The sequence below is a fragment of the Hippocampus bargibanti genome, linkage group LG08 (genome assembly GCF_051943395.1).
Source record: "Hippocampus bargibanti isolate YZ-2025 linkage group LG08, ASM5194339v1, whole genome shotgun sequence".
In the NCBI taxonomy this organism is placed as follows: Eukaryota; Metazoa; Chordata; class Actinopteri; order Syngnathiformes; family Syngnathidae; genus Hippocampus; species Hippocampus bargibanti.
Genome location: NC_142741.1, coordinates 9,422,865 through 9,440,179, shown reverse-complemented (window position 1 = coordinate 9,440,179; position 17,315 = coordinate 9,422,865). Strand labels below are relative to the sequence as shown.

The following is a 17,315-nucleotide window of genomic DNA, read 5'->3' as shown; positions in this document are numbered from 1 at the left end:
CATGCCTTCATCTTCTATGTGTCTTAATTTGTCACCTCTGACATAGTCAATAATCACATCAAACAGTTCTGGTTCACTAAGGGCCGCAAGGTCCTCAGTGTCACTCTCATACACTGCGCTGGCAACAGTTAGTAGCTAATTGACATCCAAGGCTAATAGTCTCTTTTGGATCTTGACAATCAATACCTGTCGTGGAGTTGTGGGAGCCATCGTTAGCCCCTGAAGCCTCTACTCTCTGGAGAAAGGACATCACGGCACGGATCCCGGACGAGCCCCCAATTGTAACCGGCCTCAGGCCTAGGGTATACCTGGGTGCACTGTAGCACTGTGAACGACGAGGAAAAGACGACACGTGACAAAAGTGTTAACCAGCTTCACACAACGACATTTATGACTGAATGCGTGAGCTGAGCCTACATTGTCTTCCTCTGTTCCATTCACAGGCGTGTAGCGCCCTCTCCTTACTTGGTAGTCTAATCGAATAACATACAGTAACGTAGTTCGTTTCTCACCCCCTACCTCTAGGCTGCATAGTGCTAATCTGACTCTTAAACAAGTGAAAACATGAATATTCAGCCTTTTGTTTAGCGGTGAGGATCATATGAACTATATACTGTCTTAACACATTTACCAGAGCAAGAGAATCCCGTTTTATTAATTTAATGTTTTCTTCATGGTTTTGGGTTTTATGATGAAATAAGCATCTATTTAGGCTGCAGAGTGCTAATCTGACACTTATACATGAAGATTCCTCCTTTTGTTTAGCTGTGAGGATCATATGAACTTTTTGTTGCCTTAAACGCATTTTCAGAGCAAGAGAAACACGTTTTCTGAACAAAATGTTTTCTTCGTGGTTTTAATTTTTATGATGAAGTTAGTGTCTATTTAGGCTGCAGAGTGCTACTATGACTCTTATACAAGTGAAAACATGAAGATTCAGCCTTTTGTTTAGCTGTGAGGATCATATGAACTTTTTATTGCCTTAAACGCATTTTAAGAGCAAGAGAAACATGTTTTCTGAACTTAATGTTTTCTTCATGGTTTGAGGTTTTATGATGAAATTTGTGTGTATTTAGGCTGCAGAGTGCTAATCTGACACTTATACAAGTGAAAAACATGAAGATTCACCCTTCTGTTTAGCTGTGATGATCATGTGAACTTTTTATTGCCTTAAACCAGGGGTCGGGAACCTTTTTGACTAAGAGAGCCATAAAAGTAAAATATTTAGAAATGTTTTTCAGCGAGAGCCACACGCACGCGCGCGAGCACATACAAGCGCTCGCGTGCATACGTGCACGCGCATACGTGCACGCGCGGACACTTTTCAACAAAATATAGAATGCATTATTTAAAATAACTTTGTGATAGTACTCACCGTTAACATGAATGGTTTTCCGTTCCTCGTGTTTGGTAAAATTCCAGGAAAACGATCGGAATGAAATTCAATTTCCCGGTCCAGAGGCGAAGTTACTGCTAGTTAGCCTGCACACGGCTCATAAGCTTCCACACTTGCTATCTGCAATCAACTTCTTGCAGAAGTATGTCGATGCCAACGTTAACATGGGGCTTGTTAAAATGTCACTGACATTCGACTGTTTCATCGATAGTATTTTTTCATTGCAAATTAGAACATTTTCTCTCCTCGCCGTCTTGCTGCAGCTCAAACACTTTGAAAATATTTCAAAAGGAACAGGCCGAGATTCGGTGATCGAAAGCCGGCTTGAAGACCTCCGCAGACGCCCGCTGTCACACTTCCAGGGAGTCTGCGTCACCCCCCAGCTCACTCCCACTCGATGCGGTTCCCCGCACACACACCGGTGTATTCACGCTGAAGTGCACTCGTTGGGCTCAGTTAAAGGGGCGTTTACCTGTTTCAACATGACGGCCACTATCATCCAATCAACATGGCGCTTTCGGCCATTCTAGGTCAGTGTCATCCAATCAAAATTGCGCTTTCTGCCAACTGCAGCCCCAACGGGAAATGAACGGCGAAAAAAAAACGACGAAACGAAAAAGTAAATACATATTTTAGTTTTATCGGCGAGCCATATGCAATCATCAAAAGAGACATAGAAGGCTCGCGAGCCATAGGTTCCCGACCCCTGGTATAGAACAACGTGAGGATTTTGCATTGGTTGCATTTTTGAAAGGAAATAGTCATTAATAAGTGTAAAGACATTTTTATTTTATTCCTAAGTTTACTTTTCACTTCACAACTATACAAAAAGCATTCTAGATACACAATCCATGAACCCAATGATAAAATTAAATGCCATATCAAAGATCCCGCATTTACGTATTGCCCGCCTACCTTTATGCAGTTCGGTGCAGGACGGATATATCGAGAGTACGGTTATATCGACATTTAGTCCGACTCCCGACAATATCGATATAATGAGACTTTACTGTTTTACTTTTTTTTTTTCATTTGATATTTCCACGTGAGGAACGGCTTCACCTGCCTCCCTTGACTGCACGTCACTGTTCATGACGAGGAAAAAATAGGCGGGAGCAACACTCTGGACATGGTATACAATTCCAAATCACAACACAGGGTCCCCTTCACGTATCTGTTGGTACAATTTTTTTTGCATCATTAACATGGGAATTGTTGATCATATAGACCACCATTGTACGTAAACAAGGCATAATACAGCCAATGACAAAGAAAATAAGTAAAAGCACGATCACAACAGTTATGAACAGTCTAAGTAAGGGCGTGTACCAGGACCCCCAAAGAGCATACCAAGACTCCACGGGTGATCAGGCCGTCGATCCTTGGCCATAGCATCTCTGAGATCCCTGATACCAGAAAAGCCATTAATCATTATAGAATTTGCTTCTTTGGGTATATACGTACAACAAGAGTCACCCACCATAGCACAGACACCTCCTTGTGGGGCTGTCAAAAGGTCTAAAACCATTCTATTATGCAACACCATTTGCCTAATTGCTGCAATTTCGGTGTTCTGCATTTCATCCACTTTCAAGTTGGCATTTACAAACTATTTACTATTTACGAAACTATTCCTGCAGCATGTAGCATGCAGGATGTAGGGGAAGGTAGGCCACAGGATGTGCCATGTTTTGGCCTTTATCTGATGTAGCTGGATATATAGTAAGATATATAATTGTGGAGTTTGGCAATCGGGAGGACTAGGGGGGATTTACGTGTGTCATCTGGATGGCCCCCACGAGTCCATACTGGAAGATAATGTTGACCCAGCACATAGCTAGTGAGTAGGATCAAAACTTGCTTCTTCTGTGGGTACGGGTTTGGCACCGTGAACGACCTTGCAATGACTTTGGTGCACCCAGGTGGCCCTTCCGCGATTTTTATGGCAGTTGGCGTTGTGATCAGCACTGTAAATGGCCCCTCCCATTTCGGCGCCGACCATGTCTTTCGCATGATCGTCTTGATCAGGACCTTGTCTCCTGGTCTTAACCTCTCCCGTGGGAGCAAAGAGGACTGTGGCAGTATACATGTGGAATGTACTTCTCTTGTTGTAAACATTTGGCACAAACATTTTGCTCATCGAGCACCTGAATCTGATTCATTTTCTGCCCAAGGTTCACCTTCCCATAATGGGAGGATGAATGGTCTGCCATGCCATATCTCGAATGGTGTTAATCCGTTATTAGTGGGTGTTATTCTCATCTATAATTTTACCAGAAACAGACATTCGGGCCATGGTTTGCCTGTTGTTTCAATCTTTCAAGTCTATTTTTAATTGTCACATTCATTCATTCAACTAGCGCAGTTTTTTTTTTGTGTAATACCTAAATGCTTGGAAATTTGAGTTATGACATACAGTAAAGTCTCGTTATATTGATATCCAAGGGAGTCCAAAAAAATATCGATATAACCGGGACTATCGATATATCCGACCCTGTTTGCATGTAATTTTCTCCGTGCGTGCATAGAAATAGTATCGATATAACCGGGACTATCGATATATCCGATATCGATATAACGAGACTTTACTGTAGTTAACGAAATGTGGTCTATTATCACTCCAAATTATTCTCAGTATACCGTGTTCTGGAATAATATGTTTGCATAATGCTTTTGCTACTGTAAAAGAATCCGATTTTTTTGAAGGCACAATCTCTACCTATTTGCTAAATGAATCAATTAGCACTAAACAGTATTTATAAGGACCACTTGTGTTTAGTTCAATGAAATCCATATGGATCACTTCAAAGAGGTGTGACTCCTGTGGAAATGTTCCTCTTTTTGGTCGCATGTTACCTTGTGGGTTGTGTTTATGACAAATTTAACAATTTCGACAAAGGTTTTTTGCATGTAAGTTGAAACCTTTGCCGAAATGGAATCTCTTTCCTGCTATAAACACCATCCCTCCTGTTTATACATGTGACCTACCATGGTTTAAACGAGCAACCATAGGCAACATATTTCGCAGTAAATATGGTTTCACGCGACTCTAAACTCATAAGATTGAGAGTGGTAAGAGCAGCTTTCTTTGCAGCGGCATCCGCTCTAGCGTGGCCGAAGTTAATCCTGTCTTTAGCCTTTGTGTGGGCTGCACATTTGCATACAGCCACAGTTGTTGGAAGGAGGATAGCATCTAACAACCCTCTCAATAAGTCAGCATGTTCAACCCTTCCCTGTCGATGTAGTCATGCCTCTACATCGCCATTGCGCTGCAAAGCAGTGAAGTGTGAAAAATGCATATTGGCTGTCTGTAAATATCGTCACTGTTTTTTATGTTGCCCATTTGCATGCTTCAGTCAATGCAACAATTTCTGCCGCTTGTGATGAATAAGTGGTTGGCAATGAACCGTCAGCTATAGTTTTGACGTCTGTCACAACGGCATAACCCACCCGGGTTCCCCCTGCATCCGACTTAGATTCAGAGCCGTCAACGTACAGGTGGATGCTGCCAGGTAAGGGTGTGTTTTTCAAGTCCGGTCGCGGCTTGCAGTTCTTGTTTATTCTGTAAACGCATGGATGTGGTTCTCCGTCAACAGGTAGAGATACAAGTGTCGCCGGGTTAATGCTATTGCACCTCATGACAGAGAGGTGTCGTGCTGGTGACAAGGAAGTCATTTTCGTCCCTGTAACTAATAAGTCAACTGAATGTGGCACCATCACAGTTGTGGAATGAAAAAGTACGAGTTCTGCTGACGACTGAACTGCTAACGCTGCAGCACACACCGCTCTAACACACGCTGGAAGGGGTTAAGCTACCGGATCAAGTCTTTTAGAATAAAATGCAACTGGTCTCAGTTTTTCTCTATGTTTTTGTAGTAGGACAGAAGTCATGAATTTGTCTTTGCAGTCGACTGTTTGAACAAAAGGTTTGTCATAGTCAGGCATACCCAAAACGCTTGTATTGGCTATCAGATCTTTTAATTGCGTGAAGGCTTTGTTGCCTTCTTCAGTCCACCGAAAAGGGTCTTTCAGTGACATTTCGTCTTGGTAAATGTTGGATTATTTTTATCGTTTGCCCTAGGTTCATTGCTTCTACGGGTGTTGATGGAGATGGATGGTTAAATCATCAGGGAGCCAGGTCTTGAACAGAAAGTTGATTTAATTTGGAAGAGCGGGGAGGCATCGCGGTGTCGGCCGTGGAGGGAGCATGGGGAGAGAGAGAGAAAAAACGGGCTGCAGGAGTATTTATACGGCGCATAGTATATGACGTGACAGGATGTGACGTAATGAAAATGCAACATCATATAAAGGAAGGCAGGATAGTTTGAAATGTAAACAAAGATTACAGAGCGATGTTTAGAGATGTTTGTATGGCGAATTACCCCAACATCTCCCCCCTGACGAACATTTTTAACATCGGTAGAGGTGAACAGAAAGAAGAAAAAAGAAAATCACAAAATAGGACAATCACAATTGAAACAATCTCAAATTAAAATCATGTCATTCGCTAGCAACAATAGTCAAATCTTCATGGCATCCTGGATGGTTTGTAGCATTTGTCGCAAGCAGGCCCCAGGGTGTGGTACGGATGAGCTGGTGAATGGGAAAAGGTGTGTGATCTGTCGGCTCCAGTGATGTGCATCGGGAATCTTCTTTACGAACGGTGTGGTGTCCTCGCGAGTCCAGATGAAGCTTGTAGCTGCTAAGACGGCTAGCAGCTCCGCAACCGGTCCATCCCACTTTGGCGCGGCCCACGTCATCTTCTTCAGACCGCAGCTCCGTCTTGTGGAGAACAAAAGAAGGTCACATGTCGAAAGGATGGTTTCATTCTGCGCATCACACTTTCTTGGCGTTTCTTTCCCTATCAAAATCTGTCTCATCATTTAGCCTCTGCAATGCATTCTCTCACAGAAATGTCAGACATTGTTATTGTTAGGTGGTAGTTGATTAGTACATGTTATTGGTCAGTGAGTCTGCATTTCTGGAGGGCACCACTTTCTTGGGGAATGACGCTGCAGCCAACATCACTCACCACCAAAAGTGAAAATTTGAGACATGAAAAGTCTCAATTTGCCAATTGGGAATGTGTTTGCGCGGAACACGATCCGTCTTTGACATTGCACAGATCATCAATTTGCATAAAACTGTTTGTCAATCATTAGTCCAAAATTTTGGCATGTCTCTCAACACCTGCATGAGAACCAATTCATGTAGCGTGTATCACAAAAATTTTGTACATTGAGCACAGCTTCTCCTGCTGTTACTCCTTTTCTGGCACTCAAGCAAATCATCTCTGCAAAAATGTGTTTTTGGTGGACATTTGCATGTCGCCAAATTGTATGCGTGAAGGACCGCCTTCTACAATTTGCACAAGTTGACATGGTCGTCAACATTATGGCGATCTGTGTAAATGGTCATCATACTCGCCTTTTGTCATTCAGTTGGAGGGCACCAGTTGACAGTCAGTTTCGCTCCTGCGTAGGACATCCATTCGCACAACCCAGCTTCACCTGCGGCCACCCTGGCACGGATTCCGCAGGAGTCCTCCCCTTCTGAAGGATCTCCTTCTCCCAATTCTGAAAGAAGCTGGTTAGCGGGGAAGCCCTACACAATATATCTGATTCCGCCTGAATCTCTGACTGACATCGGTGCCCACTCAACTCATAAGCCAATTTCATTCTTACCGGCGAGAAATTACTTTAATGAGCACTGCAGTCAATTACTTTAATGTGCACTGCAACCAATTCATAATAATAATAATTCGCAATCATATCAATCTTGGCAGGTTATCCTGCACTTTTAGTCGTAACTATAAATTACTTTAGAAATGACAAATGTCATCACTGGACGCAAAGGCAGGCATGATAAATTAGCATCTGCATGCTGTCTTAATAAACGTTCCTCCATCGCATCTCCAACGTTGAATACTTTTCATTCAATCAAGCCTAATTGTAACAATTCGTTGCTCGCCAGATGGTTGAATGAGAAATATGTGCAATAAAAATTGTCATGCATTACAATAAATGCCACACATTATGCTTTTGGAAATCAAAACTATTCTCAATATGGGCTTTATGGGCTGAGAGGTCAACACATTGGAATATGGACCTTTGGGTGTTAAACCCCTCTTTGAAGCTCTGTGCTGACAAAAACCCTTGATAAGAGGCATCGTAAATAACTCTGGCTTGTTGCAAATGCCCTAATCAAGCCATATGCAGAACAAGGTTTAGCTTTGTCTAACAAAACTAATCCTACTATTTTATAATTTCACTCTTTGATTTTATACAATTTCCATTTCATTTCGCATTTGCCCAAATCAGGATTTCAAAACAATTTGTCTTTCATGGAAAAGGGCATGTAGCTTCAAAAGAGTGAATTAATCATAAACATTTATCATCGAATCTAGCAACATCTATCTTGCTGATTTCAGTTCAATTTGAGATAAATATCCTTATTTCCTCAATTGAATCGTGATAGAGGAAAAAACGAGCAAAAACATACACGATTGTTATCCTGAGGAATGCAATGGTCTCACTGCTTAAACACCATCCCCCAGTTTTTGACACACAGCGGGCCCCAAACAGATCCCAGCAGTCATAAATAACTCTAAAACGCAAACGGCCAATGTTCAAATCGCTCTTGAGAACAATGTGGCACAATTTCAACGCTGATAATTTTACAAATTCACTGTAGTTCGGCTTCAGTCTATTCATTTGTCCGCTGTCTTATTTATTTGCTCACTTAGTCTAATTTGCTTGTCTATTAATTCAGTTTTTGTTTCAAGAAGACGGCATTCGTCAAAAAGCTATGGAAAAAAGAAACAGTGTTATGTCAGGACGTCGAGCGCAGGTGAAAGTCTCCTCGCTGCATGGTTGGATAGGTCATGGATGAGACAGGATAGCAGACTCCATGGCACCTGGTCGAGTCGTCTTGTAACGACAAGGCAGCCTCTGTTCTGTGGAGAAGAGAGGCCTCGCGGCAGAATCACATTCGGCAGGAAGAATGTCTTTTATACACAACATGTTTATGAATGTTAACGCAACCCTTTATTAATTTTATTTTCGTTTATTAACTTATTCTCGAATGAATCAATTTGCCGATCTCAGAATGTGGCTGTGAATTCACCCCCTACCCCTCTCTTACGGGTAGAGAAAGAAAGAGGATGAATGGAGGTGGTCTGTCCGCATTCCTTGCCGGCAGACCACCCACCCCCCTCCTACGGGTAGAGAAAGAAGGATGGGGAGGTGGTCTGTCCGCATTCTTTGCGGGCAGACCACCCACCCCCTCTTTTTTCCCCCTTAGCGAAGTTTAGACAACACGCGTACATACACAACAATACATAAAAACACACAATGCATGCACAAAAAGATGAAAGACAAAACACGAAAAGGGAAGACAAAAAAACACACAAAGACTGCTCCCCCCAACGCCCCCCTCCTCCAGCCGACCACCCTCTGCCCCTGGACAATGAAACTCCCTGGGAAACCCCGTAGCAACGGCTAGCATTGTTGATCACATGCTAGTGTTGGATTGGATTGGATTGGATATGCCTTTATTAGTCTCACAGTGGAGAAATTTACATTTCACAGCAGCAAAGTGACGAAAGGAATGATGATGAATGAATTGAAATTACGGTAATCCACAATATCGCCACTCAACAAGCAGGCATCACAGAGGGAACAACCCCCCGTCTTTTGTGGGCAACCCAGAAGCAGAACCCATAATTTGAACCGGGCTATAATCAGATGATAACTTCCAATAAAGTCGCGTTACTAGCCCTCGATACGTGGATTACGCGCATAGAAATCCTTCTGGCCACAAAGAATTCCACATTCATTCACCCAACATAGCAGCATGCTAGCGGCACTCACCCATGAATCATTCCTGAGAGACGCACACCAGAAGGGAGGGGCTGCCCACTCGAACACTCGCAAAGGAAAAAGAGACACACCACCTCCCCTCCAGAAGCCATCAGCTAGGACCCGGGCATTTCGGCGCCAAAATGTTGGATTATTTTTATCGTTCGCTCTTGGTTCATTGCTTCTACGGGTGTTGATGGATATGGATGGTTAAATCATCAGGGAGCCAGGTCTTGAACAGAAAGTTGATTTAATTTGGGAGAGCGGGAAGGCATCGTGGTGTCGGCCGTGGAGGGAGCATGGAGAGAGAGAGAGAAAAAAAACGGGCTGCAGGAGTATTTATACGGCGTATTTATATGACGCGACAGGATGTGACGTAATGAAAATGTGACATCATATAAAGGAAGGCAGGATATGATGTATCAGGAAGTTTAAAATGTAAACAAAGATTACAGAGCGATGTTTAGAGATGTTTGTATGGCGAATTACCCCAACAGTAAATGTGTGTCAATAATGGTTGGGTGACTTGTGCATCATGCGGAATCCAAGTTTTGCAGTAATTACAAAGTCCCCAAAATGTCATCATCTGTTTTCTCAGCTTCGGTCTGGGTACCTGCAAAATTACCTGTAATATGTTGGTTGTCAGCGCTCGTCCTGACCAAAGGTATCCTAGAAACCCAACTTCTTTTTGGCAAAACTGTAACTTTTCCAAACACGCTTTGTTACCCGGACTCTCTAGATATTGGAACAAAGCGTTTCATACAGTCTTGTTTTAAGATGTCGTCAACGTACAAAAGAATCTCAGAAGTCTCAGGATGTTTAAAGTCAGCAAATCATGAAGACATTTCCTGTGAAAAAAAAATTGGGGTTATGACTGATTCCGCCTAATAGGAGAAGTGAGTGCCTCACTCTGCTCCTTTTTTTTGAAAGCACATCTGGTTTTCCACAAGCAGCAAAGGGTGAGAGGGAGGGATGGGGGCAGAGAGGGTAGCCGCAAGAAGGAGGAGAAGATCTGCGCAAAAATCCCCCTCTGACCTCTGACCCCACAGAACCCCTCTGGCCCCAGCCCACAGAACGCCCCCCCTTCTTGCTGTGATTAAAGTTTGTCTCCCCTAGTAATGTCGATTTCAAGACCACATGCTCCTTTGTCTTTGCAAGCGGAGGAGATCGATGAGAAGGTTTCTTCAGCCGTCATCTGTACAAAAGTGAAGGTTTCGGACGTTTCGCCTCCTATCCAAGAGGCTTCGTCAGCGAACTAAAGTCTGACTGGTCGTATCGGCCCCATTTATATATCCCTAATGTCCAGACCTGGTGGCGCCGGACACAGCTATGATAGGTCCCTACTCTCAGGTTGGGGGGGCGCGGGACCCCCCCCTGTGGCCCCACTGATTGTTCCTACATTCCTGACTAACGATTGGCCTATTACACCCACTCCCCCCGGTATCACCTCATCAGCATAACGACCCTCATCAGCATTGCGAAAGTTGCCTAACCTGTTTTGCCTGAGCAGGCTATTGTATGAACGATCCAAATTGAACCTCACACCACCAGACCGGTTTAATGAAGGATTTTGTTGTTTTATAAGAATCGCCTCTTTTACCCACCTTTCAAACCATCTATGTTCTTTCGCTAAGATTTTAACCTCATTGTCGTCAAATGAGTGGTTGCTAGCTTTTAGGTGCAAATATACTGCCGATTGAGGCCCACTAGTATTATCCCTGCGATGTTGATAAAGTCTTTTTTTGAGAATTTGTTGAGTCTCCCCAATGTACTGCTCTTTACAATTTTCATTCTTACAATGTATGGAATAAACTACATTACTTTGTTTTTCATTTGGTAGCCTATCTTTTGGATGCACTAATTTTTGCCTTAACGTGTTTATCGGTTTGAAATAAGTAGGAATTTTATGTTGCCAAAGGACTCTTTGTAATTTTTCAGAAACTCCTGCAATGTACGGTACTGCTACTCCTCTCCTTTTAGAATCTTGAGAATTATTGGTTTCGTTCGCTATTCTTTCTTTCTGACATTTGTTGAATGACCACTGAGGGTACCCACAGTTAGTGAGTGCTCTCCTGATATGTTTTGACTCCTTTTCTCTACCTTCAGTGCTAGTTGGTATTAGTTTAGCCCTATGCTGGAGGGTTCTGATAACTCCTAGTTTATGTTGTAAAGGGTGGTTAGAGTCAAAAAGTAAGTATTGGTCAGTGTGCGTAGCCTTCCTAAAGACTTCTGTTTTTAGCGCTCTGTCCTCTTTTATAATTACTTTACAATCCAAGAAGGCTAGTTGGTTCTCTTGAATGTCCTCCCGAGTAAATTTAATGTTGAAGTCTACAGAGTTGAGATGATCTGTGAAGGATTGAATTTCTTGTTTCTTAATTATGACAAAAGTATCGTCCACATATCTAAACCAGTGTCTAGGTTTTGTCCCTGGGAAGGATGTGAGGGCCTGTTTCTCCATCTCTTCCATGTAAAGATTAGCCACTATGGGTGAAACTGGTGAGCCCATAGCACAACCATGGATTTGTTTATAAAATTTTTCCCGAAATTGAAAATACGTAGTATTAAGGCAGATTTCTAATAATTGGCAGATGTGATCCGGTTTCAGTTTGGTTCTTTCATGCAGAGAAACATCCGCCAGCAGCCTCGTCCTCACCACTGAGACTGCTGCTGGGGTTGGGACAGATGTAAAGAGAGAAGTCACATCGTATGATGCCAAAGTTTCCTCAGGTTCCAATATGAGGTCTTTGATCCTCTCTACAAACCCTGTGGTGTTCTCTACGTGGTATTCTGTGTTACCAACCAACGGAGCTAAAATAGTTTTTAAATATTTGGCTACATTGTATGTAGAGGAGTCAATGCTACAAACAATGGGTCGGAGGGGGAACCCTTCTTTATGTATTTTTGGCAGGCCATAGATACATGGCGTGGCCTCTCCCGGGTATAATCTAAAATACATCTGTTTGTCTATATGTTTTCCTTTCTCTAGCTTTTGGAGACAGTCAATCATTTCTTTCTTGTATCTATTGGAAGGGTCCCTTTTTAGTTGCTCATACGTGTTAGAATCACTGATTAACCTATTTATTTTGTCTTCATAATCCAATGTGTTGAGCAGCACTGTGCATCTGCCCTTGTCTGCTGGCAAAATAGTAATATTTTTGTCTTTTTGTAGAGTAGTTAACGCCTTTCTCTCTTCTAATGTTATGTTGGACGGAGGAAGTTTGGCACTACTGAGAAGAGCTGATATTTTAATGCGTAGATCATCTGCCTCTGCATACGAAAGTTTGTTATTTTTAATAGCCGATTCAGTAGCTGTGATATAATCTATTGTAGGTATAGTTTTAGGAGTCACTGAGAAATTTAAACCTTTGGTAAGTACCGCCTTTTCTGTCTCTGAGAGATCTCTGTCTGACAAATTTTTGATCCAATTCTCCCTTGCAAACTGTTCATACCTAATTTTACGCGTGTTTACCAGTAGCTGAGATTGTTTCAGTAAAAGTAATTTTTGAAATTTACCCTTTTGTCTCTCTTTGGTTTTGCTGTGGTGCCTCATATAACCGGATTTAGTAAATTCACACACTTCCTGATAGATTTTGTGGGTAAGATTAGTTTGTAATCGCTGATAATAAGTTTCTATTTCTGACTGTTTGTTTTTTATCTCTATGTTAAGTCTCCTAATTCGCAAATTTAGAATTTTCCTAGTATAATTTTGTTGCATTTTATCGGCTAAGTATCCGGGTTCCAGGGGTGCTTGCTTCAAGCATTTAGGAATTAACCGGCTCTGTCTACATCTAAGATTGAATCTGAGGTGGTTCTTTAAATCAGCTAATTTAAAGGTGGCCTTTTCTAAGTTACGTACCAGCAGAAGGATGTCTCTCCCAAAGTTGGCAGCAATACGTCTGTGTAAGCTCTCAGTCGTACAGGAGTGGTCCATCGATGAGAAGGTTTCTTCAGCCGTCATCTGTACAAAAGTGAAGGTTTCGGACGTTTCGCCTCCTATCCAAGAGGCTTCGTCAGCGAACTAAAGTCTGACTGGTCGTATCGGCCCCATTTATATATCCCTAATGTCCAGACCTGGTGGCGCCGGACACAGCTAAGCGGAGGAGATTCATTATCAGAGGCCATCTTTGAAGACATAGCTTTTTCATTTTTCCTAGAATGCTTATCTAAAAGGTCATTTTCTCTCTTACGTGCTTGTTCTAACCATTTCTCGCAAGCATGAAGTTCTGCACAAATTATTTCCAGAGCTCTGCCAGCAGCAGAATATTCTTTCATTTTTAATCGCAGCCATATTTCCTTAAGAGACTCAACATTCAGAGTGCCATCAAATCCACAAGTTTGCATCCATCTTTCACAATAAATCTCAGTGTCAGGGAATGTTTAATCATAAATTAAGTATCGCGATGGGTTGTGGTTTTCGAACACGCTTGGACCATTGCTTTTCCCACAACTGCCAAAGATGTTCGCAAAAAAGAAAGAAAGAAATATATCTTGCGAACTACACTAAACTATCTCAAAAGATCACAAATTGCAAGAGAAAAGAACTTTTCCTGAAACTTCCAAGGGTAAGACAGAGACAGCCCCTTCTAATTTATTGCTCGTCCAAGCTGCTGCCACACACGCATGCACACGCACTAAACACACACACACACACACACACACGCACCCCTTTGCTCCCTTGGCTGGCGAAAAAAAATTCAACCCCCTCCTCTTTTGCTTTTTTTCAGTCTGAGGCTAGATTTCAGACTTATTTGTCAATAGTATACGAAGAGATGAATAAAAAAATTGTCGTTTTATCCTCTTCTGACAAATCCACAGCTTCAGCTGCTTTTGTTCAGCCAATTAATTCATATTAATTAGCCTTCGGCTGAATGCAATGCAATGCATTGCACCCACTACGGAACTTTAGCTTCTAGATTCAAAAAAAATGGAAGCCCCCCACAATAACTATGTGTCCTCCGTGACAATTATGACTTTAGTTCCTCCTTGAACTTGAGTTTTTTTTGTAAAAGCACAGGTTTCTTCAGGATTGTCAAAAAGTTGGATAAATAAAAGCATTCCTGGCCATATATATGCTTTTATATATATATATATATATATATATATATATATATATATATATATATATATATATATATATATATATATATATATATATATATATATATATATATATATATATATATATATATATATTGGCCTGTGGTATACCGTAGTTACTTGTAGCTGTTTTCCCTCAGGGAGTGAGACCCCTTCAGTGTGGACTACCTTGCCCCTCTTAGTCACCATCCAACTACATTTCTCCAGCCCGAATGACATCCCGATGTCACAGGGTGTAAGATGCTGGCAGGGAAAGCCTCCATGGAGCGCTATAACCAGGTGGCTGGCATACTCTACCGAAACAACTTTGCGGAGTATGGACTGGAAACCCCCCAAGGTCAAAATGGGTAACACCTCCCAAGGTAGTCGAGAATGCCCGAGCAAAGATCCTGTGGGATTTCCAGATACAGACTGATAAGATGGTAATGGCCAACCAACCAGATATCGCGGTCATAGATAAAAGGCAAAGGAAAGCCGTTGTCGTGGATGTAGCGGTCCCGAATGATGGAAACATCAGAAAGAAGGAACATGAGAAAATCGAGAAATACCAAGTGCTCAGAGAGGAGCTGGAGAGAGCCTGGAAGGGTAAGGTGACAGTCGTGCCTGTGGTGGTCGGAGCACTCGGGGCAGTGACCCCCAAACTCAATGAGTGGTTGCAACAGATCCCGGGAACTACATCAGATGTCTCGGCTCGGAAAAGCGCACGGCTTGGAACAGCACGGATACTGCGCAGAACCCTCAAGCTTCCTGGCCTCTGGTAGAGGACCCGAGCTAAAAAAATGGGGGACAGACACCACCCAAGGTGGGTGAGATGAGGATTTATATATATTATGATATCATGAGAGGCTAGCTCTCAGCGGGACGGGACAAGAAGTGCAATGGACGACAGGTTTGGATACAAACAAAAGGTTTTAATCAAGGGTTCCAGGGGGAATTCACAAGCAACAAAGGTTTGAATAGTGTCTCGTCCAATACTTATCAAAATAAAGTCTCTTCTGATACTTAAATCCAAATAAAGTCTCTTCTGCTACTTAAATCCAAATAAAGGCTCTTCTGATACTTAAATCCAAATAAAGTCTCTTCTGAGGTAAAACTGAAGGCGGAGTTCTTTTCAAGAGTCTCTAGGCCTCACCCCTCTTGACGTCCTCGTCATGTAGCCTAGCCACCTTAGCTAGGTTCAAATCCAGTGTCCAGTCGTGTGGTCCCAACTGGCAATGAGTTCCACGCAGCAATCAACTTCTCCACAGAGCACAGCAATCGAGCTTGTCTTTCCCCAAGCTCCACACTCACAGGCTCTCTGCCTTAAGAGCCCTGCTTTCCAATCAAGCCCTGATCATCTGCAGGTGTGTGGGTTTAATTGCTGCCTTCCAACAGGTGGGGCCAAGACTCTCTCTGGGTGGAGCCATCTTAAGGGGATGTATTTGCCCTCCAGGACACAGCCTCTCGTGACATCACAATATATATATATATATATATATATATATATATATATATATATATATATATATATATATATATATATATAAAACTGGCGGGTATTTTCTCATTGGTTGCCATGAAAACAAAGATATAATTTATTTGGACTTGTTGTTCTGTAACGTTTCTATGCAAACCTTTATATAAGTGTTTTCTTAAAATCGTCTTCGATACTTTTTAATGTTTTGTCATTATCACTTCCGCTTCCGTTTCATGTGTTTTTGATAAATGAGAGCAAGGCGAGACAGACAGAACGAGACTGATGCTAGAGAGAGACAGAAGCAGAGCAACTGCTAGATAGAGAATGACAGTCTATAGTCTATGTCAACGTTTATCTACATTCGGTTAGTAAGGTGCACACATTTTCACGGTGTTCCAAGTGTTTCACAATAAACGTTCTGACATCAGTACGAAGCGTCATTCTTGACCGCGGTAGATACAGTGAAAACGTGCTCACACAAGTGGAAATATGCTCACAACAGTGAAAACGTGCTCACAACAGTGAAAACGTGCTCACAAAAGTGAAAACGTCCTCATCAACATTATGGCACGTCCACAGGTGCTTTCTACCCCAACAGCAAGCTATCGGCTTCGGCGAACTCGCGTAGCAAGGTACGAGCTACATCGAGCGTCGTCGCACTCAACCACGTGTCACGGAGCTAGCCACGAGCTACTTGGAACACCGTCGCACCCAACCCGCAGCAAGCTACAGGCCTCAGCGTGCATTGTCACAATCAGCCTTCGTAAGACAGAGAAAGGTTTCAACACGTGACGTTGCTTCTTATCCTGCAGCAGCTAAAGGTTTTGATGGACGTTTCCAGTAGCTCACAAATTGGATAGATATAACATACAAATTCACCACAATAACATAGAGAATGTTTTAAATTTTTATTTTCATTTATAATTTTTGAATGAAATTATATGAATCTATAAACGTAATTTGAGGTTCTGAACTATTAAAATGTCTCAAACTAGCATTTAAGTTAAGAGGGCCGAAATAGTGGCTCTACTGGCAGCAAAACAAGCTGAGATTGAAAAGGAAGAGGCGGTTGAAACACAACGTCAGCAGTTGAAAAAACTTGAAAATCTGAGAGACATCAAAGTGATGAAGGCAAAGTTACGTTTGTATGAGGAAGAAGTAATGAAAGCAAAGTTACGTGACTTTGAGAAAGTGGTGAAGGCAAAGTTAGGTGTGTTTGAGGAAGAACAAATGAAGGAACTGCATGTCACCAGCATCCCCATACACACCAAAGAGAATGATACATTGCCTTTCTACCACCATGACTCATGCCATAAACCGCTAACTGAGAAATTGGTTGAATCATTACAGGAATCACTAGTTCCGAGTAATCTTCCAAACCCAGAGCCTGCCATATTCTCAGGTGATCCTTTGAACTCTGTTGAGTGGAGGACAGGCTTCGGGGCTCTGGCATAGAGCCGATGCTCGAATCCTGCTGGTGGACTGTATTTTTTGGAAAGGTACGTGG

General features: G+C 42.4%; 1 protein-coding gene across 1 annotated transcript in view; it reads right to left on the bottom strand.

Moving 5' to 3' along the window:
- Positions 1–5,563: 5,563 nt before the first annotated feature.
- The window catches only part of LOC148894524 (uncharacterized), a 37,014-nt gene continuing 25,262 nt past the window's right edge, over positions 5,564–17,315 (bottom strand). The window contains exons 4-5 of the mRNA XM_089002140.1: positions 6,824–12,730; positions 5,564–6,178 (exon numbers count right to left, since the gene is read on the bottom strand). Coding sequence (XP_088858266.1) covers positions 10,583–12,730 — 2,148 coding nt within the window. The 3' untranslated portion in view covers positions 5,564–6,178; positions 6,824–10,582. The remainder of the gene's footprint in view (positions 6,179–6,823; positions 12,731–17,315) is intronic.